Source organism: Macaca mulatta, chromosome 5 (genome assembly GCF_049350105.2).
Source record: "Macaca mulatta isolate MMU2019108-1 chromosome 5, T2T-MMU8v2.0, whole genome shotgun sequence".
Classification (NCBI taxonomy): domain Eukaryota; kingdom Metazoa; phylum Chordata; class Mammalia; order Primates; family Cercopithecidae; genus Macaca; species Macaca mulatta.
Genome location: NC_133410.1, coordinates 176,947,369 through 176,973,290, shown reverse-complemented (window position 1 = coordinate 176,973,290; position 25,922 = coordinate 176,947,369). Strand labels below are relative to the sequence as shown.

Sequence of the window (25,922 nt, the reverse complement as noted above, 5' to 3'; positions counted from 1 at the left end):
ATTTGTCTATATATTAAGTCTAAAAATGGAAAAACAACAACAAAAAATAACTGTATATACAGTATTCATTTTGGAGTCAAGTTTTGTGATCAGATCCAAATAGGAAATGCATCCTATATCATTAAAACTTGATTACAGTAGACTTTTCAAAGCATTAAAGAGGATGAAAGATGTTGGTCATGTGTCAGAGCATTCAGTGTTGGCCATAATGTTAAAAGAGCTGACTTTAATCAGTTTTCACTATGTCCAGTGCTCTTTAAGCAGTTTATGTATTAACACATTTTATCTTGACAACCCTAGGATAATAATAATATTCCAAATTCGCAGACAGGAAACAGAGATGGAAGCAATTTGCCTCAGGCCACACAACTAGTTAGTTGTACAGTTAGGAATTCAACCCAGGCATCCTGGTTTCAGAGCTCATGTTCTTATTCATTTTAATGCCTCTTTCATATTCATTCTTTTGTGACTAAAATGTCTTTCCTTTTTGCCCGATTTTAGATTTTCTCTTTATCTTTGGAGCACTAAAATTTTATCAGGATATCTCTAGCTGTGGCTTTCTCTTTTTTCATCAAATGTATTTTGTTTTTGGAGAACGTTTTTAATCTAGGGATTCATATTTTTCTTCAGCCCTGAGGCAGCCTTCTTAAATTACATTTTCTCACATTATGTTTTCGATTATTTTTACCACTCATTCTGGTATCCCAGTTATTTCCTCTGGGATTACCTTTTAATGGATTATATAAGCTTTGATCAATCTTTCATGTGTCTTAATGTTTCTCTGATTTCTATCTCATTGTCTTTCTGGACTCTGTCTTTTAACTTGGGATTCTGTTTTATTGTTCAGCAAACTAATTTATTTTATATCTGCAATCTTGCTTTGAATTTTCAAGAGTGCTTTCTTGTTCCTGTATTTTTTCTTTTCAATAGCAGCATGCAAGCTCCTACTTCATAGATTCAATGTCTTTGATTCTGTATGAAAATTCTAGTTGGAATTTTTTAAATTTCTCTTTTGGCTCCTAAATTATCTCTGTTTTCTCAGTATGTCTTTTAGAATATTTTGATTTTCTTTTATTTTGTTTATTTATTTGTCTTCATTTTTGGTGTTTATTTTCTGTCCGATCAGTATTTTATATCTGACGATCCTTACTTTTGTATTCATATTATAAAATTTAAAAATCACAGTGCTTAATAAAAAAAGCTGTTTTAGGCTTCCCTATCCTGTCTCTCTCTTAAATGGGAGGGGCTCTTTGAATGACTACTCCATTCACTCCTTCAGGGCTCCTCTGAAATGTCACTTTCTTGGAGATACTGTCTGTAGCAATCCTGTCCAATTCGTTATAACTCTTTTATTTTTTAAATAGTACTTAACTTTTAAATATTTAAAATTTTATTTATTTTTTTTCTACTAGATGATAAGCTCCTAGAGTGCAGCAAAGTCTACTTTTGTCCTTTTCACTAGACTCCCACCCCCAAGTGCAGTGCCTGTCACACAGCAGGTGTTTGCTCATTCAATAGTTGTTGAATAAATGCATTCTGCTTTCTGTCCCTTCAGTTTCACAGAGAGAGTACTTTCTTTGGCTATAATTACTTTTCTACTTACCAATCCTGTGGCCATGTTGAGTTCTAACTGTATATTGCTGCTATTCTTTATGGTAGGTATGAAGTGAAGAAGTGAGTTCTCCCAGAATCAGCTCCCAAGACAAGGATTTGAGTGCCAATAGTTCATTTTGGGAGTGATCAGGAGTGGCCAGAAACTTATTTTGGGAGTGACCCAGAGTCACTAATAAGCACCGGTCAGTGATTTCTTCTACCTGTGAAATATACTCATTTCCTCAGTTATCTTTAGAAATCAAATGACTTGACAGTTCTATTTCTAGCCCAGAAACTGTCCACCTTTCAGCATGCTTTGTCCAAGCCCCATCATCCATTCTCTTGTCCTTGCTAGGATCTGAGGAGTCATTCGTGACACTCCCAACTCTCCCTTCCCATGTGGAATCTATTGCCAAACTATGTCACATTTACCTTCAAACTGTCCCCCTGATGAATCTGCATCTCTCCAGCTCTAAATAGCACTGCATTACCTCAAACCACCATCATCTTTCTACAGGACGATTTCAGTAGCTTTCTCTATACATCTCCCCTTTCAGTCTGCTCTCTGTACTAAAGATAATGTTTTCCAAATGCAAGTATAATCAAATTACAACCAGTTTAAAACCCATCAATGGCTGAATTTAGCTCTGAAGATGAAGACGAAACACCTTAAAATCCCTTAGAAGACTCCCTAGCTTCCTTTTTCTCTAACCTTGTCTGTCACAGCCTTACCCTCTGCTGTAACTGCACTCACTTCTTTTCTGAATCTCATACTTTCCATACTGTCTTCTGTCACAGGGCCTTTGCACATGCTGTTCCCTTTGCCAAGAATACTTTTTATTCCTTTTTTGGGGGGCAAATTAACTATAAGGGAGTACTCATTCCTTCAGGTCTCAGTTCATGCATTACTTCCTTAGGGAAGCCACCCTCATCTCTGTGCCTTTTGTCACATTTGTGATTTGAAATTGTTTGTATGATTATTTGATCAATATTTGTTTGTTTACTAGACTGCTTGCTCTGTGAAAATTGTAACCGTATTTTTTGGGTTCGTTTCTTTGTTTTAGGAATAAATGCAGTTCTATTTTTTTTTCTTTTATTACAGAGTCACCACTCACATCAAATGTAGCCATTTTAGAGGTGCCAAAATAAAATATATCAGCCATATTTAATAAATTCCAGCTCTACTCTTCTACCCTATAGCCCAAGAAGCAGCAACGATGGGTAATTCTCAATCTTTGATATTTGTAGCCTATAAAACCACAATCTTGTAAGATATTCAGATTCAATAACGTTACAAAGTAATTGGATATCTATATTTCCTTTCCTTAATAATTACTAAATTATATAGCTGTGTAAAAATATTGATGGCTCAAAAAGTCTCTTTTTTTTTTTTTTTTAGGGTTAAAGGATCATGAAGGATTTTTCAGGAAAATGACAAAGTTAATTTTGAATGAAATGCCAAAAGCTGGGTAAGTACTGTGAAGTAAAAAAGAAGGAGCTATACTATTGTATACTCTGGGTATCGACATCCCTCTTAACCCGTATACATATACATGATCACTCAACCTATTTGTCTTGGGGCAACTTGGAGAGGATGGGAACATACTCTTCTTCCTATAGTTGTCAAAGCTGTCACTGAACAGATAGTTTCCTAAAGCAATCAGATTTATGGAGTTGGGGGTTATATATGTCCTTATCCAGAATAACAGCCTGTAGAATCATATTCTCAAGTTCGAATCCTGGCTCTGCCATTTAGCATTGGATAAATTCCTTTGCCTCTCTAAGCGTAATTTTATTTTAATAAAATAGTAATTGTGCTATCTCCTTCTTATAAAGGACAGTTGCTTAAATGAGATATTTGAAAAGGTATCGTAGACTGGCATGAAGTACTCAACAAATAGTAGCTTATGCAATAGTAACAACAACAGCAACAAAGTCTCTGTGAAACATCTGTGAGTTTTATCTCTTTGATTTTTATTTTAGGTATTCCAGCATATTAAATGATTTCGTGGAATCTAATTTTTTTGTGATTGATGGAGATTCCTTGCTTGTCACGTGCCTGTGTGTAAAATCATTCAAGTGGGGACAGAATCTCCACTTTTTCTATCTGGTTGAATGCTATCTTGTGGATCTTATGAGTAATGGAGGACAATTCGCCGTAGTTTTCTTCAAGGTAATGTATGATGATTGATGTCTTTTTAGTCCTTTGAAGACTATAACTGAAATCTCTTAACCTAAATAGTCTTTGACCTAAAATGAAGCATGCCATCATAGAAAATATAAAAAGACAGGTTAACAAAAGAAAAAAATACCCATAATTTCACTACTCAGAGATAACCATTCTTTACTTTTTATTTTATTAATTTTTTTTTCCTCAACTCTGTTCCCACGTTCATAATATAGGTCAGGCACAGAGCCTGGGCTGAGGGATATATGGGGTAGTTTACTCTACCTCCTTTTCTATACAGTCGGTGTAAGAATTCAGCCTGTGGTAAGCACCAGGAAGCCCATTCTTTAGGTTTCGATATTTTGTTATAAAAATTTCAAATATACCTAAGTTGAAAGGTTGTGGAGCAAATATCTATATTCCGCCATCTAAATCCTACAATTACATTTTATTTTACTTCTTCATATATCTGTAAGCTTATCCATGCCTTTATTCACCTTTCAATCCTTTTATTTTGGGGGTGCAGTTCAAAGTAGTTATAGACATTACATTTAACTCTGAAACATTTCATCATACATTCCATTAACTAGAGTTCGGTACTTATTCGCACGTTTTTTTGATGGTAAAATTTACATGAAATAAAATACACAGTTCTTAAATGTGTTACAAAAAGTTTTGCTCCAACCTAATGCCATTTAATGAGCTTTGCCAAGTGCATAGTATTTACCAGTCCATTGAGTTTTGACAAATGCATGCATGTGTAACCCAAACTCTTGTTCCACAGTACGTCTTCTCATGCCCCTGCCCAGTCCATTCTCACTCCATCCCCTAGAAGCAACCACTGTTTAAATCCTTTCTATTGCCTCTTTAGTTTTGCCTGTTGTAGAACTTTTTTTGTTTTTGTTTTTGAGATGGAGTTTCCCTCTTGTTGCATTGGCTGGAGTGCAATGCCATGATCTTGGCTCACTGCAACCTCTTTCTCCTGGGTTCAAGCATTTCTACTCTCTCAGCCTCCCAAGTAGCTGGAATTATAGGCGCATGCCACCATGCTCAGCTAATTTTTGTATTTTTAGTAGAGACAGGGTTTCATCATATTGGTCAGGCTGGTCTTGAACACCTGACCTCAGGTGATCCACCTGCCTTGGCCTCCCAAAGTTCTAGAACTTTTAATAAATAGAATTTTACAGTGTGAACTCTTTGTATAAACCTTTCATTCAACATAATAATTTTGAGAGGCACCCATTTTGTTGTGGGCAGTGGTATTTTGCTCCTTCTATCGCTTTTGAGTAAGGTTTTATTGTAGAAATGTGCCACGTTTTGTTTCCCCATTTTCCTGTTTCAATATCTTGCCTAGATGAATAAAGATCCTATGTGCATTCGCACACAAGTCTGTGTGGATATAAGTTTTCATTTTCCTTGTACATATATCTGTGATTGAAATACATATTTTATAAAACTGCCAAAGCTTTTCCTAAGGTAGTTGTGCCCCTTCACACTAACTCCAGCAATGAATAAGAGTTCTGGTGCCCTATGTAGTTGCAAACATTTGTATTTGGTCAGTCCAACCATTCTGTTGGATGTGTGGTGTTATGTTAATTGGTATTTATCATATTTATCAAATGACTAATGATGTTGCCTACTTTTTCAAGTGCTTATTGTTCGTTTGTATACTATGACTTGTGAAGCACCTGCTCATATTTTTTGACCATTTTAAATTGGATTCTTTATCTTTTTCATATTGAGTTGTAATAGTTCTTGATATATTCTGTATACAACTTCTTGTCATATATATTATTGCAAATATATTTTCCAGTCTGTGGCTTGCCAGTTCATTTTCCTTCTTTCTTTTCTTTTCTTTTTTTTTTTTTTTTGAGGTGGAGTCTTGCTCCATCACCTAGGCTGGAGTGCAGTGGCGCGATCTCAGCTCACTGCAACCTCCGCCTCCCGAGTTCATGGCATTCTCCTGCCTCAGCCTCCCAAGTAGCTGGGACTACAGGTGTGCACCGCCACGCCCAGCTAATTTTTTGTATTTTTAGTAGAGATGGGGTTTCATTGTGTTAGCAGAATGGTCTCCATCTCCGGACCTCGTGATCCACCCGCCTCGGCCTCCCAAAGTGCTGGGATTACAGGCATGAGCCACCATGCCCAGCTGCCACTTCATTTTCTTATGCCACTTCATTTTCTTGGTGCTATCTTTGGATGACCAGATATTTTAATTTTGATGAAATCTAATTTATTATTCTTTAATGGTTATTGTGCCTATATCCTGATAAGAATCATTGCCTATCTCTTAGTCACAAAGATATTTTCCTATATTTATTAATAATTCTAGAAGTATGTAGTTTCAGCTTTTGCATTTTGGTCTATGATATTTCTTGAATTAATTTTTGTGTGTTTGTGATGTGAATTGGGAATTGAGGTTCATTTGTTCCAGCATCCATTGTTGAGAACATTTTTCTTCTATCAGTAGATTGCTTTGGTTTCTTCATCAAAAATCAAATGATTATGCATGTGTAGGTCCATTTCTGGGCTTTCTACTATGTTCTATCAAAGGATTTAACAAATTACCAGTACCACAATGTACTGATTTGTATAATTTTATAGTAAATCTTGAAACCCACTTTGTTCTTCTTTGTTTAACTTTGGCTATTCTAGGTTCTCTGCATTTCCACACAAATTTTAGAATCAGCTTGCCAATTTCTGTTTTTAAAAAAATGGGATTTTAATTGATATTCATTAAATTTGTAGATCAATATAGTCTTTCAGTTAGTGAACACAATGTATATCTCTGTTTTTTTTAAGATCTCTAATTTCTTTTATCAGTTTTGTAGTCTTCAGTGTGGAGGTCTTGCATGTCTTTTGCTAAATCTATTTCAAGATATTTCATGTTTTGATCTTACTGTAAATTGAATTTTTAAAAATAATTTTTTATTTTTTGCTGTTTGTATATAGAAGTAGAATTGATTTTGTTTGTTAACTGGTATCCTGCAATCTTATTAAAACAACTTATTAATTTCAGTTGATTATTTGTATATTTCTTAGATTTTTCAATGTCTCCAGTGAATAAATACATGCTTATTTCTTATTTTCTGATTTTATTTTTTAATTGCTTTTTCTTGCCTTATGATAGTGATTGGCACCTCTAGAAATGCTGAAGTAGAGTGAGTGGGAATCTTTACCTGGTTCTTGATCTTAAAGGGAAAGTGTCCATTATTTCCCTACTAGGTATCATATTAACTGTAGTTATTTTATGTATATCCGTTATCAAATTGAGGAAATTTATTCTTATTTTAGGTTTTCCGAGAGTTTCTATAATTAATAGGTGTTACATTTTAAAAAATGCTTTTTCTACATTCATTGAAACTCTGATACATCTTTCCTCTTTTATTAATTTGGTAGATTACATTAAGTGATTTTTAAATACTAATTCAATTCAATCTTTTATTCCTGGGAAAACCTCAGTTGGTCATGATAGATATCATTTCTTGAATATATTGCTGGGTTTGATTTCCTAATCTTTTAAGTGTTTTTGGTATATAGTCATGAAAAATATTAATCTGTAATTTTATTTATTTATTTATTTGTTTGTTTGTTTATTTATTTATTTATTTGAGATGGAGTCTCACTCTGTTGCCCAGGCTAGAGTACAAAGGAATGGTGTCGGCTCACTGCAATCTCCGCCTCCCAGGTTCAAGCAATTCTTTTATCTCAGCCTCCGTGTAGTTGGGATTACAGGCATGCGCCACCATGCCTGGCTGATTTTTGTATTTTTAGCAGAGATGGGGTTTTCCCATGTTGGTCAGGGTGGTCTTCAACTCTGGACCTCAGGTGATCCGCCTGCCTCAGCCTCCCAAAGTACTGAGATTACAGGCATGAGCCACCTTCCCAGGCCAATTTTATTTTTTATAATGTCTTTTTCTGGTTTTGGTATCAGGATCATGCCGACCTGGTGAATGTGTTGAAAAGCCCATTTTCCTCTTCTATTTTCTGAAAAAGTCTTTGTGAGATTGGTATTGTTGCCTCAGATGAATTTGATAAAATTTGATCAAATTTTCCTGTGAAACCGTTTGGGTCTGGAGTTTTCCTTGGAAGAAAATTTTTGATAAAAAAGTCAATTTCTTTAATAAATATAGGGCTATTTAGACTTTCTGTTTTATGTTGTGTCAGTTTTGTTAATTGTATATGTCAAGGGATTTGCCCATCTTATCTAAGTTGTCTAATATTTTGGCATAAAGTTGTCTGTAATATTCTCTTATTTTCCTCTTATTGCCTAAAGATTTGTAGTGATGTTAGTGTTAGTTAGCATCCTCTCTTTTTTTTTTTTTTTGGAACAGAAACTAAATTTTCTTTTTTTCTAAATTCAAGACAGGTTCTCACTCTAGCTCCCAGGCTGCAACACAGCAGTAGCGTGATTTTGGCACACTGCAACCTCTGTGTCCTGGGCTCAAGTGATCCTCCCATCTCAGCCTCCTGAGTAGCTGGGACTACAGCTGTGTGGCAGTATGGTTGGCTAATTTTTGTATTTTTTATAAAGATAGGGTCTTGCTATGTTGTACAGGCTAGTCTCCAACTCCCAAGGTCAAGCAATTCACTTACCTTGGCCTCCCAGAGTGCTGCGATTACAGGCATGAGCCACTGTTCCTGGCCACTAAATATTTATTTTTTCATTTATTTTCACATTATGCAGTTTTACACTGAATGACACAGAAGGAAACTAAAATGACCGACAGTTTATATATAAGCTTGATTCCTGTCTTAAGGAAAAGAAGAACAGTATAAAAGCAACACGTATTCTAACAAAACGTGTTCTAACATGTTTTGTTAGAACAAAAACAAAAACCCTCTAAAAAGCTTTCATGTTACACTCCCATTTTGTGAATTGGCAGCTGTCCGTGTCCCTTAAATCTTTGATTATCTGCTGTTTTCTGTGTAGCAGGCTACAAAGCACACAGATCATAACTATAACTTACCAAAAGGAGATACATGGACTTTATACCCATCACCTGGATACTCTAAACCAGTTTTTAAACATAAACTGCAGAAATCCTGACTAATGCAGCAAAATAAGACTATTTTTTGGCCAGCTGCTAGTGACAACCAATGATGCAATAACAGGAGGAGACTGGTCAGAAACATGACACCAACTCTTAATAGCAACTGCTCTACTTGAAATTCACATCTGGTGAAATGGGGACAGATTTTTATTCCTCTATTTCTGAATGATAAGTATCATCACATAATTTTACAAATTAAAATTAATTTGTCATTGTTGTATCTCTGATTCTATAAGCTGATATACTGCTAAGGGAAAAGAAGGAGTTAACTTTTTAAAAAATGTATGAAAGCCATAGTATCATCTACTGTATGTGACAAAGCCTCACAGATTCTCTATTGTGATAATTTCCATTTTCTTCTGCCCACTCATTTATCCTTTATATTGCTAAGTTGTGTCTTCTCTTTTCTTGATCTAGTTAGTGATTTATCAATTTTGTTGATGTTTTCAAAGACCTAGCTTTTTTCGCTTTATTAATTTTCTGTATTGTCTTTTTTTAATTTCACTGATTTCTACCCTTGTCTTTATTTGTTTCTCTTGGATTTTTCTTACTCTTTTTTCCACTAGCTTCATAAATTGAAATTTTAAGATGTTTTTTATTTTCTATTTATGAACAATAAATAAAATTTTTCTTGTAAGCTCTGTTTTAGCTACATATCACAAATTTGCATCTAATGGTTTTTTTCTTTACTATTTAATTAGAAATAATTTCTAACATCTCTTGTGATTCTTTTTTGTTTGACCAGTGGATTATTTAGAAATTATTTGTTTTAAAAGTTGGGGGTATTTCACTACTAGATTTCAAGGTATTCCACAAAGCTCTAGTAACCCAAACAGCATGGTACTGGCATAAGAATAGACAGTTGGAGCAATGGAACAGAATAGAGAACCCCAAAATAAATTCATGTATTTATAGCCAAATGATTTTTCACAAAAATGTATCAAGAACGTTCACTGGGGAAAGGACAGTGTCTTCAGTAAATGGTGCTCAGGAAATTGGATATTCATATGCAGAAAAATGAAACTGAGCCATCACCTTCACTGTATTAAAAAATCAATTCAAAATGGATTAAGGACTTAAATGTAGGACCCAAAACTATGAAACTATTAGAAAAAAACATAGGGGAAATGCTTCAGGACATTGGTTAGTGTGAAGATCTTATGGCGACGACCTCAGAAGCATAGGTAACAAAAGCAAAAGTAGACAAATGGGATTATATCAAACTAAAAAGTTTCTGTGCAGGAAAGGAAGTAATCAACAGAGTAAAGAGACACCTTCAGAATGGGAAAAATATTTGTCAGTATTTATCCTACAAGGAATTAATATCCAGGATAGGCAGGGAACTCACACATCTCAATAGCAAAAGAATTTTAAAAAGATAATCCAATTAAAATGTGGGCAAGTGAGCTGAATAGACATCTCTCCATAGAAGACATACAAGTAGCCAACATGTGTATGAAAGCATAGTCAACATTATTAATCATCAGAGAAATGCAAATCCAAACCATAATAAGATAGCATCTCACCCCATTAGAATAGATATTGTAATGCTAGTAAGGATGTAGAGAAAGGGGAACTCATATGTTGCTGACATGAATGTGAATTAATTCAGTAATTATGGAAAACAGTATGGAGGTTCCTCAAAAAACACAAAAAGGAATTACTATATGAACCAACAACTGCACTACTAGGTATATATTCAAAGGATAGGAAATCAGTATGTTAAAGAGATATCTGCCCTCCTGTGTTTATTGCAACACTATTCACATAGCCAACATATGGAAACAAACTAAGTGTTCATCAACAGATGAATGGATAAAGAAAATGTGGTGTGCATATACACTATATAATACTATTTGGCTATAAAAAACAAAATTCTGTCATTTGTGGTAACATGATGATCTTGGGGGACATTATTGCACCATAGGGTGGATATAATTAACAGTAATTTATTGCATTTTTTCAAATAGAAGAGCAGATTTGGCATGTTTCCAACACACGCACATACACAAATAATTGTGTCTGATGTGATCAATATGCTAATTACTCTGATCATTACATATTGTATACATATATATCAGAATATCACCCTGTACTCCATAGATATATGCAATTAGTCCGGGTGAGGTGGCTCACATGTGTAATAGCAACACTTTGAGAGGCTGAGCAGGGAGGATCATTTGAAGCCAAGAGTACAAGACCAGCCTGAATAATAAAGTGAGATCCTGTTTCTACCAAAAATAAAGTACAATTATAAAATCACTTAAGGATAATTTTAAAAATTAAAAAACTATTGTTTTAATGTATAAATTCTTGTTTTTTTCTAGATGTGTTATCATTGATTTCTAATTCCATTGTGGTTGGAGAAAATATTTCTGTATAATTTCAGTTATTTGAACATCTATTGGGACTTGTTTTGAGGTCCAATATATGGCCTGTTTTGGTGAATGTTCTGTGTGTTCTTGGAAATAATACATATTCTACAGTTCTTAAATATAATCTTCTAGAAATGTCATTAAGTTATAGTAGTTGATAGCTAAAATTAATTTGTATTCACAACAGTAGATACTTATTTTAAGGACATCTAGGAACATGAGATAGGAGGTAGACTTCCCTCAACAACCTTTCTTTGCTCTCTGAATTTGTATGCTTAAATTCTAGGAAGCCCTTTAGGACCAAAACTGAGAAGAAATTGTATTTACATTCCAGTAGAATGGCAAATTCAATAGGGGCACTGCCCTTATTTGGATTGATCTATATAAATATCCTCAACAGTGTATTATACTATGGTTTTTAAAAATTACAGATTAAATGGCTTCCAATTTTAACAAATCTCAACCCAAATACAAAAGTATATTATGAGCCCATTCCCTCATCCTACTCCTAGAAGCAATTGTTGTTTTACTGCTAAGAATTCTAGTCTATATTTGTTCAATCTTTATACATAGGATTTTTTTGGGTGGGGGTTAGTTTTGGCACCATTAAAAGTAAAAGCAGTGTTTTGATTGATACCTATAGAAAAGTCAGGGTTCTTTTTAAATTATGACAGTCTAGTAGGCTAGATTGTCAATATCATTTAAAAACAGATTTTTTTCTTTTTTTTTTACTTTTTAAGTTTAGGGGTACATGTACAGGTTTGTTATATAAGTAAGCTTGTCTTATGGGGGTTTGTTGTACAGATTATTTCTTCACCCAGGTATTAAGCCTAGTACCCATTAATTATTTTTCCTGATACTCTCCCTCCTCCCATCCTCCACTCCTCACCCTTGCGCAGGCCCCCGTGTCTGTTGTTTTCCTCTATGTGTCCTTGTGTTCTTATGATTTAGCTCCCACTTGTAAGTGAGAACATACAGTATTTGGATTTCTGTTTCTGCATTTGGGACATGATCTCATTCTTGTTTATGGATGCATAATATTCCATGATGTATATGTAACACATTTTCTTTGTCCAGCCTATCATTGATGACTTAGTTTGATTTCATGTCTTTGCTATTGTGAATAGTGCTGCAGTAAACATACACGTGCATGTGTCTTTATGATGGAATGATTTATATTTCTTTGGGTATATACCCAGTAATGGGATTGCTGGGTCGAATGGTAGATCTTTCAGGAATTGCCACAGTTTTCCACAATGGTTGAACTACTTCACACTCTCGCCAACAGTGTTAAGCATTCCTTTTTCTCTGCAACCTTATCAGCATCTGTTATTTTTTTATGTTGAGTTATTTTAACCCTCATTTAAAAAAAATTTTTAATTTGACTGGCATGAGATGGTATCTCATTGGGGTTTTGATTTGCATTTCTCTAATGATCAGTGATGCTGAGCTTTTTTTATATGCTTATTGGCTCCATGTATGTCTTCTTTTGTTTTTGTTTTGTTTTGAGACATAGTCTCTCTGTCGCCCAGGCTGGAGTACAGTGGCATGATCTTGGCCTCACTGCAACCTCCGCCTCCTGGGTTCAAGTGATTCTCCTGCCTCAGCCTCCCAAGTAGCTGGGATTACAGGCACCTGCCACCGCACCCAGCCTAATTTTTGTGTTTTTAGTAGAAACAGGTTGGCCAGACTGGTCTCGTCCTCCTGACCTCAGAGGATCCACCCACCTCAGCCTCCTAAAGTGCTGGTATTATAGGCATGAGCCACCGTGCCTGACCGTATGTCTTCTTTTGAAAAGTGTCTGTTTATGTCCTTTGCCCACTTTTTAGCGGAGTTATTTTTTTCTTGTAAATTTGAGAAATAGAAATTTTGATTTGCTAAGAAAAGACTTACATTAATTAGGGAGGAGACACATCACCTGGAATGTTACATTTTTATCTACTAATGGTGATTCACATCAGCTTCTCAATCCAGATGGAATACATCTATCCTCTTGCTACTTTGATCCCTATTTGAACATAGAGAGTAAAAGAATTAGAAGTGAAGTAGTAGTGTATGCCTGCTCAAGTAAAGGAGATGAATCTGTACAATCCACATCTTGACCTGTGGCATACACTTGTGAAATGAGTCAACTTTAAGGCCCTTGAGCAAAACAATTAGATCACATGGGTTCAGTCCTATATGGCTTTGTGCTGTAAGCAACAAAATTAACAAATCACTAAAGGAAGATTTCAAAATGATGTACTTTTTTCTTTTTGTCACCACAGGATGCTGAATATGCATATTTTGATTTTCCTGAACTTCTTCCATTGAGAACTGCTTTAATTCTCCACCTTCAACACAATACTAACGTTGATGTGCAAACGGAGTTTTCTGGATGCTTATCACAAGATTGGAAGTTATACTTGGAACAGCATTACCCGTATTTTCTGATAGTTTCAGAGGAAGGCCTGAGTGATTTACAAACGCACCTTTTTAACTTCTTAATCATACATTCCTGGGGAATGAAAGTCAACGTTGTGCTTTCTTCAGGGCATGAATCTGATACTCTCAGACTTTATGCACATACTATGGAAAGCACAGACAGAACCCAAACTTTTTCGAAGGAGGTAATTGACATTAATAGCTCTCATTTTTTGTCCTGATTTCTTGTTTTAATTCTCAAAATCGCTAACTCAATATTTCTGTATTTTTAATGGAACTTACTATAGGCAGTCTCCAAAGAGGTAATAAATTTAATAATGGTAACAATGATAATGACGGACATTTATTAAGCACTTATGCCAATTCCTTTTCCTAAATTTCTTTTAATTCTCAGGGTACTCCTATAAGGTTTGTGGCATTATTATATCTATCTATTCGTATCTAATTATGATATTATCACCTCATCTGTAAAATAATGTTTGGAGTATTGAAGTAATTTGCTCATGTTAAATACCTAATTGTGGTATAATAAATTTATATGCAAACGTAAGAAATATATTATTTACATACTTATTATATGCAAATATAATACAAAATATATTTGCACTTTGTCCCCAGTTACTGTCACAGAGCTCCTAAAACCTTTGGTATTTCTTGAGTAATAATAGTGTCTTTTATTATTTGTAAGGAGCTGCTTTTGATCACATCTGAATTCTTTCCTAATGAGGTAACCTAGGGTGGGGCCCCTGAATAGCCTCAGGGTTGGGCTGACCACCAAAAGGACCAAGCCATCAGAGGCTGGAAGCTTCAGTCCCAACCACCAACCTCTGGGAAGGGGAATGAGAGCAGCTGTATATTAAGCTCTATAAAAACTCTTGAACAGTGAGGTTTGTTCAACTCCCAGGTTGGGAAGTTGGGGAGGGTGGTGCACCCAGGGCGTTACTGGGGCCACCTGCCCCTCTCCTCATACTTTGCCCTGTGCATCCATTCCATCCGGCTGTTCCACAATTGAATCTTTCATCATAAACTGGTAATAGCAAGCAAACCACTTTTCCTGAGTTCAGTGAACTATGCTAGCAAATTATCAAACGTGAAGAGGGAACCCCAGATTTGTAGCTGGTCCATCATCAGCATGTGAAGCCTGGCATTTGTGATTCATGTCTGAAGTGGGGGGCAGTCTTGTTGGACTGAATCCCTACCCTGTGGAGCCTGCGTTAACTTAGGGTAGTTAGTGTCAGAATGGAATTAAATTATATGGCACCCAGTTGGTGTCTGGAGAGAATTAGAGAATTATTGGTGTGGAAAACCCTTACTTTTTTTTTTGTTAGTGCTGTAAGTAAAGAAGTGGTTTTCCTTTATGAATAAAAGGTTGACAGTGGATTTCAACAAAGGAGTATGTCTCTAGTTTCTATATTCAGCCATAGGGTGTCCTGCTGCCCAGATCATGGAAAGTAAGAAATGCATTTAACTGGAAATCCATGTGTTTAGAGGTTCATGTGTTGCATATAGGCAGTGAAATGATGGCTAACATGGAGGAAGGACTCTTAATGAGAAAGAAATGAAGAAGACTGTCAAAGAAGCAAGTAATGAGATAATTTCTTTCCTTAACATAAACTCATGAAGTCTGTAGAATTTTCAGAGACTTATGATAGACTCATTATTTTGGTATAGTTGACATTAGGTTTATGCAGTATTTCTGTTATGAAACTTGGGAGTCAAAAAATATATTAATAATCTTATGAGTGAATCTAGTTTTATTTCAGTTTTCATATTTTGAAATGAATTCTGATGATGCAGGCCATTTGATAGTTTATCAAAAAAATCTTTCAATATAATTCATATTTTTACTTTTTGTAGCAGATCTCTGCCCTTTGAAATTGGAGCTCCACCTTTGTTTTTTGTTTTGGTTGGGAAATTGCTTTCTAAATGTACAATATGGCAATAAAACCAACTAAAATTTATCATGTTTTGAGAAACATCCTTCATGTAATTAAGACATACAGATGTTTGTCATGCTTATTATTTGCTTTACTTTTATTCTGTCATTAAAATATTTCCCAGGATTTTTTTTTTTAACTTTAAACTTCATTTTCTTTTCTTTTCTTTTTTTTTTTTTTTGATTGAGTCTTGTTCTATTGCCTAGGCTGGAGTGCAGTGGCGTGATCTTGGCTCACTGCAACCTCCGCCTCCTGGGTTCAAGCAATTCTCCTGCCTGCCTTGGCCTCCCAAGTTGCTGGAATTACAGGTGCCTGCCATCATGCCAGGCTAATTTTTGAATTCTCAGTAGAGATGGGGTTTCACCATGTTGCCCAGGCTGGTCTTGAACTCGTGACCTCAGGTGATCCACCTGCCTTGGCCTCCTAAAGTGCTGAGATTACAGGCGTGAACCACCATGCCCAGCCTCTAGACTTTATTTTCATATTGAGAAGAGGTACTATTACCAGTAAGTCTCTATTTTGCCTGAGAAATACCAGACTCTGACTTAAAAATGCAATACTAGGGTTTTGATTGGTCTCTCTTTAAGAATAACCTTATTTATGTATTTATTTATTTTTAACAGAAATGGGGTCTCGCTATGTTGCCCAGGCTGGTTTCAAACTTCTGGGTTCAAGTGATATTCCTGCCTCAGCCTCCCAGAGTGCTGGGATTACAGGCATGAGTCACGGTGCCTGGCCTTCTTTTCTTTGTAAATTGATGATTTTATTTTCTGTGAAATTATTTCCTGATTCATTATCTGTAAGTATTTCTCTGAAAGTTATTTTTCTCACCCCCTTTGGACTGTTTAAATTAGTCTCAATAAATATTATAGATGTATTATATGTTGATAATTGTTCAGGATTGGGGGTTCATACTACCTTCTTTAATTTTCTGTATTTTTGAAAGCTCCATGATACCAAAACAATTCATTATACTCAAATAAAAATTAATTTGGCAAAGAGGGAATATGCATGTTTATCAGAGCTTAAGAAAAATTGCCCTAAAGACATTTGAGGGTGATTTTGCTTAGTATACCTTATAACACATGTAGAATTCAAATATCTCATTACAAAATTAATTTAACTTTATTTTAAGTTCTGGGATACATGTACAGAACATGCAGATTTGTTACATAGGTAAATGTGTGCCATGGTGGTTTGCTGCACCTGTCAACCCATCACCTAGTTATTAGGCCCTGCATGCATTAGTTACTTATCCTGATGCTCTCCCTCCCCCGTTTCCCCAATACGCCCTAGTGTGTGTTGTTCCCTTCCCTGTGTCCATGTGTTCTCATTGTTCAGCTCCCACTTATAAGTGAGAACATGTGGTGTTTGGTTGTCTGGTCCTGCATTAGTTTGCTGAGGATAATGGCTTCGAGCTCCATCCATGTCCTTGCAAAAGACATGATGTTGTTCCTTTTTACAGCTGCATAGTATTCCATGAGATATATGTGCCACATTTTCTTTATTCAATCTATGATAGATGGGCATTTGCGTTGATTTCATGTCTTTGCTATTGTGAGTAGTGCTGCAGTGAACATACTTATCCATGTATCTTTACAATAGAATGATTTATATTCTTCTGGGTATATACCCAGTAATAGGATTGCTGGATCAAATGGTATTTCTGGTTCTGAGTCTTTGAGGAATTGCCACACTGTCTTCCATAATGATTGAACTAATTTCATCCCCATCAACAGTGTAAAAGCATTCCTATTTCTCTGCAACCTTGCCAGCATCTGTTGTTTCTTGACTTTTTAATAATTGCCATTCTGACTGGCATGAGATAATATCTCATTGTGGTTTTGATTTACATCAAGTGTCTCATTTTTTACAGCTGAGAAACACTTTATTTAAGGTATTTTATATGGTTTTCTCCCTTTTACAGAATGAAGCAGTGATTCAGAGTGCATATAAAAGCCTCATACAACACTTGGAAGAAAGAAGGATTTCAGCATTAGCACCTCATTTTGAACATTTGAAATGGAATGATATGATGAAAGAGGTATTAACATTTTCATTTCTTTAAATAAAAGTTTGATAGAATTTGATAAATGAGAACCAACTTGTGATTAGGTCAGTCCTTAGACCAGACTAAAGGGTGCCATATACCTCCTTAGTACATGTATACTATCTGAATCTTAGAATGTCATGCTCTCAATGTACTTTGAATTCATCGGATGGCATATGTAATTTTATGTTCATTTCTAGGAGCCATATTTTAAGACGGACTCTGGAAAACTAGAAAGTTATAGTACTTAATGCAACAGTAATGTTTATTTTCCATTATTCAAATTGAGGAGGGCTCTAAGATATCATTTGCCATATAAACAGTCAAAATGTGAAATTAATTATACCTTAAATCTAATTTTCTGATGATCTTCTCAAACTATGCTTTATACTACTGTTTATCATGATGGACTACTAAGCACCTCTTTCTTGTTTTTTTTTTTCTGATTCTCAAATGGTAAAAGATAGTTGCATGAGAAAGTTTGGAAAAAACAGAAAAGTAGTAAGAATATCCATAATTCCACTTCTTGATATTAGCATTTTGACGTATATTTTTATGTAGCTGAGGACATACTGTGTGTGTGTGTGTGTGTGTGTGTGTGTGTGTATAGTTTATATATGTGTTTTTGGTGTTTTTTCTTATTTTTCCAGACAAGGCCTCACTCTGTTGCCTAGTCTGGAGTACAGTGGCACAATCATGGATCACTGCAGCCTTGACCTCCCAGGCTCAAGTGATCCTCCCACCTCAGCCTCCTGAGTAGCTGGACCCACAGGCATATGCCACTATGCCTGCCTAATATTTCATTTTTATTTTATATAGAGATGGTGTCTCACTTCGTTACCCAGGCTGGTCTTGAACTCCTGGGCTCAAGTGCTCCTCCTACCTTGGCCTCCCAAATTCTTGGGATTATAGCTGTGAGCCACCATTCCCAGACTGTATATATATTTTTAGTGTACATTTCATTAAGATTAGTACATTTTTTTGTCATTAAGAAGTTTTCATAAATGTAATATCTAATGAGTGCATTACATTTTCTTAATGCTAGACACTTAAATTACTTCAAAATTTTGGCGGATATAAATAATGTTATAATGAACATTTTGATGTATACATTTTTTGTATACATATTGGATTATTATTCTGCTATGCTAAATTCCCAGAAATTCAAAACTGGATCATAAGACATGAACATATTTAATGATCTTGATGGATGTTGTCAAAGAGCTTTGCAGAAATTCTATATCTACCTGTACTTTCATCTTTAATCTGTCAGAGAAGTGACTCACTGCACAGTTTTCAATGTTGCATTATATTATTTTTAAAATTTTGATATTATTGATATTTATAACAAGCTAATTATTGTTTTAACGTATATTTATCTGATTTTTAGTAAAATGGAATGATTTCATTTTTATTAATAATCTATTTCCTCCTTTGTGAATCAGTCGTTCATGTTTTACTAAATCTTAATTTCTTACTGAGTTATTTATTTCTTTACATATTTAGGTTTTCATATTTCTCTGCCATATTGATTGTAATTATTTTTTAATTTTCTATCATTAAAATTATACATTTTTAAACTAAACATTTAAAGATCTGTTTAGTCAAATCTATACAGTCATTTTCATTATGTTTCTTACAAGAGCACTTCTGAGTAAAATAATATTTCTAAATAATTTGACATTTGAAGAAATTTCTCTTTTGATAGGCGTGTCAGACTCTATTTCTGCTTCAGTGCCTATGGCCAGAAGGATCGGACATCCAGCGTGTTCTCTGTGTCACATCATGTTCACTATCCTTGAGAATGTACCATCGCATCTTAGTAAGTAAAAAGAAGGCAGCCGCCGGGCAGAAAGGTATAACTGTCGTTCATCAGATGTTACTGGTGTAACTTCACTGGTGGCATCAGGTTCTCCACTGTTGACATACTCTTGGTTTCTGATGGCCATTTTCTTCATTAGGAATTTAGCTCCTTCCCACACCAAGTTACATGTATTAAATAACAAAAAAGAGAGAACAATTAGAATCGGTATAGATAAGAAAATATTATGTTATATAATTTAGTGTTTTTCTTAAAATACAATGTACGGTAAGTTTTATCTGGTGTTTCACTTAGTAGTTATTTAGCCCAGTTCTAACAAACAGAGGAAGTGAGGAGGAAGAAAAGAAACAAATTGGAGGAGGGGTCCCCCTGTATGCTGTGTTTCAGGCTCTCTGTGTTACCTGACACCATGTAATCTTACAACAACTTTTCAGTAGAGCAATGATCCCTCCTGTCGATTCAAGACTTTGAGACCGCGACTTCCCTAACCTACCTAAAATCACATGGTAAAAGGCAGCCTGGATTTTGACTAGGATGGTTGGCTCCACAGCTTGTAATGATTCTGCTCTGTTAAGCTGTGTATTTAAAAGAACGGTTCTGTTGTTGTTTATTAGTATCACTGAGACTATAGAGAACCTGAGTTTGTATAATTGTTTTCAGCTTATAGGGCCCTTTAGGAATCTTGAGGAACATGGATTTTCCGCTCTACTATATGCATCCCTGCTTGCATAAGTGCACACACACGCACACACACACCCACTCACACAAGTTTGTATGCAGTCTAGATATCGGTGTGTTTCAGGCTGAAAAACTCTGTTCCTAAAACAAACAGCAATAAAAGAAATAGGAAAAAAAAAAGAGAAAGAAAAAGAAACAAAAAATGTGACTGTACAGGGCTCAAGAAGTTAGTATTCTACAGGAGAAAACTGTCAATTTCTTAAATCTATCAGCGTGATATACTTTGTGCATGGTAACACATGCCAAAAATAAATATATTTGGGGAGAGAGAAGAAATAGACAGGATATCTACCCCTATTGATCACACATATCTTGGAAGGCAATTTTAACGTCCCTTTGAAATAACTAGAGAAATTTCAGACCTCTAGTCTGAACCACCAACTCAACATTTTCACTTGGATTTGTAATAGACATCTCAAATTTAGGATTTCTGGAACCAAACTCCCCAAACCTGCTCCTGCCTCACTCTTCTCCATCCCAACAAATGACAACAACACCCTTCTAGTTGCTAACAAAAAAAAAAAAAAAAAAAAAAAACCAAAAAAAACCTTAACTCTTCAGGAGCACCATAGAGAATGGAGAGAGCCGTGAGCATTTTGTGCTTCTTCCTTCTTGATTCTTTCCTTAGTTTGAATTTCCCATCTTTGATTTTCTCTTGACTGAGAACACATTTATTAATTCACTTAGCTAAGGATATTGATTGTCCAATGTGTTCTAATAGCTGCTTTCAACCTACAGAGCTGGGATGTTATGAAGTCTAGCTAATAATAGGTAACACTTAGGGCTTACTATGTATTGGTGATATTCTAGATATTTCACGTGTCTAATCTCATTTAGTTTTTCCAGAAACCCTATGAGAAAGTGTACTGTTACTATCCTGATTTTTTACATATAGGAGAACTGACTCATGCAGTGTCTTGACTGGAGTCAATTTTCAGAGCCCAGATCCTGAATTATTGTGCAATAGTCCTCCTTTTTAATGTAGGAGACAGAGCACTCCAATATTTTAATTTAGTATGTAATACAGTAGACCTTAGCTATGTAGATTTCTCTAAAATTGTGACCTTGAATACTTTAATTTTTGAAGATAAACAGTAAAAAATGAAGAACTTAAAAACTTTACATTATTTCAGCATGATTGTCAGAATTTTAAGGGCATACTTAAAAATGATAATTACCTTAATATATTCACTTTTATGCTATGCTGAAGATGTGCTGTGAGTGGGAGTGTGAATAGCACAGATCATAGGGTTCTGGGTATAAAAGTTGATTTCTCATAAAAGTTCATATTGATTAATTTGCTTCTTTCTTACATGAGTTAGAGATGGATAGGGACCACAATCTCATTTGAATCTCCTTACTGTACTTTACTAATTGTTTTTGGAAAAATATTTTCATATGAGCATGCATGATGTTTTTAGTAGTTCTAAGTTTAAACAAATGAACATATTGAACCCAAATCAGTCTCCTTGTAATTTCAGTTATCCCTAATTTTGCTCTATGAAGATACCCAGATTAAGTTTTTTTTTAACCTTCCGTGTGATAACCCTTTATATGTTCGGAAATAGTTCTGAAGTCTGCCACAGGAGGTGAAACTTGACCATTTCCTTCCCCGATTTCTCATTCAATATGTTTTACAGATAGATTGCCATCCGGGATTTCTCACCCTGAACCTGCCATGGGTTTGTGGAAATTATTCTTCACTCTCTGAAATGACAGAGCATTTTACATGGGACTCTGTCAATGCTCAGACCTCTGGGTCAGGGACTTCCTTTGCTGCCGGCTCATGTAAAGTCCAGCTTCACTGAAAATCCTAGGAAATGCATTATGTGAACTACTAAGCCTGGAGCTTTCCCTCCCTCTTACCTACTTCTGTATCAGTGCAGCCAGATTTTGTATATGCGGAAGGGGACTTTCTCACAAATGTAGATGTAAAACTTTGAAGATATGTATCTTCATGGAGTGCCGATTTCAATGCCATTTCACAGCGTGACATTGTGGCTGTTCTCATCTTCTTTATTGTACGCAGGTGCACAGTAATTGCCTATCCCTGCAGGAGGTGGAAGATTTCTGCAGACTGCGTTGCCTCTGTGTGGCTTTTCAACTCCACTTACCCCTTTCTCAGAGAGCTTGTTCTCGAGTCGTCACATGCTCTTGGCTTTGGGACAGTGATTCTTTCTTAAAAATGGTAAACATATTTTGTTTATTTTTTGTCTGAACGTGAGAGGTGAAAACCATGATCACCTTTAAAACAAGAGTTATATTGGAATAATGCCAGATCTAATTAGCTGATCAGTCAAGGTCCTATTTTCAACAACTTCTATTTTTGGTAGTGTAATGAGGAAAACCACAATATATCCGTTTTACAGAAGCATGAGAGCCTTCCTCTTTTTCCCTCGTATCTCTGATGAGATCTTGTTTTTGTATAATCAATCATAGAAAATTGATTGATACTGTGTTCTCTTTGTAGAGAAACTCAGGAAAAGTGTTTATGTATTTATTTTTTCTGTTTATAATAAAAGCGTATTAAAGGAAAGTTAAAAATTGAAGCAAAATTGATAAAATGTATTCCTAACCCACTGCTCAAATTAATACTGTTAACTGTTAATATTTTGGTTTAATTTTCTTCATTTTTTATTTTAGGGCATAGTTTTTGTTTTGGTTGCAATCATACAATATATGCTACATATTATTTTATTGTAAAAGTATTTTCACTTTTGGTTAGCATAATTTTTTAAATGTTTAATTTTTGTGAGTACATAGTAGTTGTACATCCTCATTGCGTGTGTGAGATATTTTGCTATAGGCATGCGATGCCTACTAATCACATCGTGGAGAACGGGGTGTCCATTCACTCAGGCTGGTTAGCATAATTATTATGGCTACTAAATATGTTTGAGTGATCATATTGTAGTTTACTTAATCATATCTCTGTCAAGGGACATTAGGATCATTTGAAGCTTTTGTATCGTAAATGCTACTGGCCTTGAGGGATTTTGTGTTTAAAGTTTTCCTTTTAATTTGTAATGAACTACTTTGAATAGATTTTCTGAAATGGGAAAAGAGATGATAAGCCAAAAAGGTGTGGAGAATTTGAGGATCTTGATAGATACTGTCAAATTGTTATCAAAGACATTTTAAAACTAATCTGTCAGGCAGCCAGTCCACACACGTTTATTCAGTGCATATTCACTGTGATCAGCACCAAGAAAGGAGTTGAGAGAAATACAAACTCTTATCTCTTCTTTTTCCATGGAATTTCAGTTTGCATTATTGAATAAACAGTAAAATGATTCCAAAGGTGCTGATGGATATGAAGGAGGGACTAACGAAGCTTTGGAAACTGATGATTAAGAGACACAACCCAGTCTGGAAAGGCTGACCTCTCTGAAGGGTGAAGAGAAGTGAAATGACTCATGTTCTGAAGGATGAGTAATAGTTAGCTGGGGGAAGGGAAGAGCAAAAGGTTTTCAAGAGAGGAAGTAGCACTTGCGAATGCCCCAAGGAGCTGAGATACGTTTAGTGAGACCAGAGAGGAGAAAAGCTGATGAAGCTGAGGGGGTAGAAGAAAACTCAATATAGTACTTGTTGGCTTTGTTAAGGACTTAGGAAATCCTAAGGGTAGTGAGAAGTGATTGAAGGGTTTCAAGCTGAAATTGACATTTTTGTTTAAAGGTTCTTTGGCTGAAGTGCATAGAGCGCATTGTGGACATCCAAATATAGACATGAGGAAACCGCCCCGGTGATCACATGGTGATGATGCTAACATGGCTAAAATGTTGGTGGCAATAGGAACAAATAGAAGTCGAAAATGCAAGAGTTCTTTAGTTCTTCAAGGCTTTGAAGCTGACAGGGTTAAGGAATAGGCTATGAGGCAGAAGGGAGAAGGAAGAGTCAAAGATGACTTTCTGGTTTCTGGCTAGGCCAACTGTGTGAATGCTGCCACTGTAAGAAGAACATTCTGAGGAGGAAAATAATGAATTTGGGAAATAGTGAGTTTGAGATGGTGGCAATGAGACTTCCAAAGGAAATACCTAAAAGGCAGTTTCAGTATTCTTTGGACTGGGAATAAAAATTTGGATCAGATATTTCAAAAAGAAGGGAATGGTTTATTAGTGTTAAATTCTGAAGATAATATGAGGATGCTGACAGAAAATTCAGTGACTTTAATGGCATGAAAGTCAAGGCCAGTTATTATTACTGTTTTGAGACAAGGTCTTGCTCTGTTGCCCAGACTGGAGTGCTGTAGCATGACCATAGCTCACTGCAGCCTCAACCCCCCAGGCTCAAGTGATCCTCCCACCTTAGCCTCCCTAATAGATGGGACTATAGGCACACACCACCATGCCTGGCTAATTTTATTTTTTGTAGAGGCAAGGTCTGGTCATGTTGCCAAGGCTGGTCTCGAATGCCTGGGCTCAAACAATCCTCCTGCCTCAGCCTCACAAAGTGTTGGGATTATAGGCATGAGCCATGGTACCTAGCCTAGGCTAGTTATTATTAAGAGCTGTTTTGGTAGAGTGATGGGGTACAAAATCTATGGAATATTCAAAACTAATGAGTGGATGGTTATAAAATAAAGGTAGTGGAGGCAACTCTCTCCTTGAAGTTGGTCTTAGTTCATCTGTAATCTTTTTTTTTTTTTTTTTTTTTTTAGGGAGACCAGAGTTTTATCATTACTCAATTCAGTCTCCCCTGAGCATTTGGAGATCAGAGTTTTAAGGACACCTTGGTGGATAGGGGGAAGCCAGTGAGCCCAGAGTGCTGATTGGTCAGGTCAGAGATGAAATCATAGGGCGTTGAAGCTGTCTTGTTGCACTGAGTCAGTTCCTGGATGGGGGCCACAAGATCAGATGACTCAGTTTATAGATCTGGCTGATGTCAGCTGATCTATCAAGTGAAGGGTCTGCAAAGTATCTCAAGCGCTGGTTTAGGTTTTACAATAGTGATTTTATCCCCAGGAGGGATACTGGGAAGGGTCAGAATCTTGTAGCCTCTAGCTGCATGACTTCTAAGCCATAATTTCTAATCTTTTGACTAATTTGTTAGTCCTCCAAGGGCAGTCTAGTCCCCAGGAACGAAGCGGGTTTGTTTTGAGAAGGGGCTGTTATCATCTTTGTTTCAAACTATAAACTGTAAGCTAAGTTCCTTCCAAAGATAGTTGTAGTTCAGCCTATACCCAGGAATGAACAAGAACAACTTGGAGGTTAGAAGCAAGGTAGAATTCGTTAAGTCAGATCTCTTTCACCATCTCAGTCATAGTTTTGCAATGGTGGTTTCGATCCCTCCTTTTGGGTTTTATAACATCTTAATCTTAAGGTCTTGGCTAAAGAAGATGGAAAAAGGCAAAGACCGCTCTAACTTCTTCCTGCTCACCAGGGGTGTCGTGGGGGTAGGTGTTGACCCCAAAGTGAGAGAAAAGGAATCATTTGCGACTGTCTGAATGTACTTATGCAAGCCTGGCTGGGATTCCAGGACCTACATGACAAAGGTGTTAGTATTGTCATCTATAGTTTTAGTACCACATTAAAGGAACAGCGTACTATAAGGTAAATTATGAGTACTAGGATAAGCAGTGCAGTTCCCAGTTTTAAAAGTAAAGACATGAAACCATTAGTCTGGAGACTTACAGACTACCGTCTGTAATCTTTGTGGTTGTAATGACTTTATCATTCCACCCAGAAATGTCCCTTGTGACCTACCTTACAGGGGGTTAACCATGAGTATGAAATTATTCCATGACTCCCTGCTAATAATGTTTT

The 25,922-nt window shown here is 35.8% G+C and overlaps 1 protein-coding gene and 1 non-coding gene across 15 annotated transcripts in view; one reads left to right on the top strand and one right to left on the bottom strand.

The window, feature by feature from the left end:
- DDX60L (DExD/H-box 60 like) overlaps window positions 1-25,922 on the top strand; it is a 117,657-nt gene that overhangs the window by 4,943 nt on the left and 86,792 nt on the right. For 10 of the 14 annotated variants that reach the window (XR_013417368.1, XM_078002415.1, XM_078002416.1 and 7 more), the window contains 7 exons: window positions 2,696-2,814; window positions 2,993-3,062; window positions 3,577-3,766; window positions 13,457-13,798; window positions 17,478-17,594; window positions 19,309-19,422; window positions 22,190-22,348. Coding sequence is in view for 13 of the 14 variants with exons in the window: in XM_078002415.1 (XP_077858541.1) it covers window positions 2,811-2,814; window positions 2,993-3,062; window positions 3,577-3,766; window positions 13,457-13,798; window positions 17,478-17,594; window positions 19,309-19,422; window positions 22,190-22,348 (996 nt within the window). In the remaining variant the exon portion in view is untranslated. Of the gene's footprint in view, window positions 1-1,659; window positions 1,797-2,695; window positions 2,815-2,992; window positions 3,063-3,576; window positions 3,767-13,456; window positions 13,799-17,477; window positions 17,595-19,308; window positions 19,423-22,189; window positions 22,349-25,922 lie in introns of all 14 variants that reach the window. The other 4 variants (XM_078002409.1, XM_078002408.1, XM_078002411.1 and 1 more) reach the window with 1 other exon arrangement.
- Window positions 3,972-4,101, bottom strand: LOC114678577 (small nucleolar RNA SNORA51). The gene has a single exon (XR_003730012.2). It is a non-coding gene; the product is annotated as a small nucleolar RNA SNORA51 (small nucleolar RNA).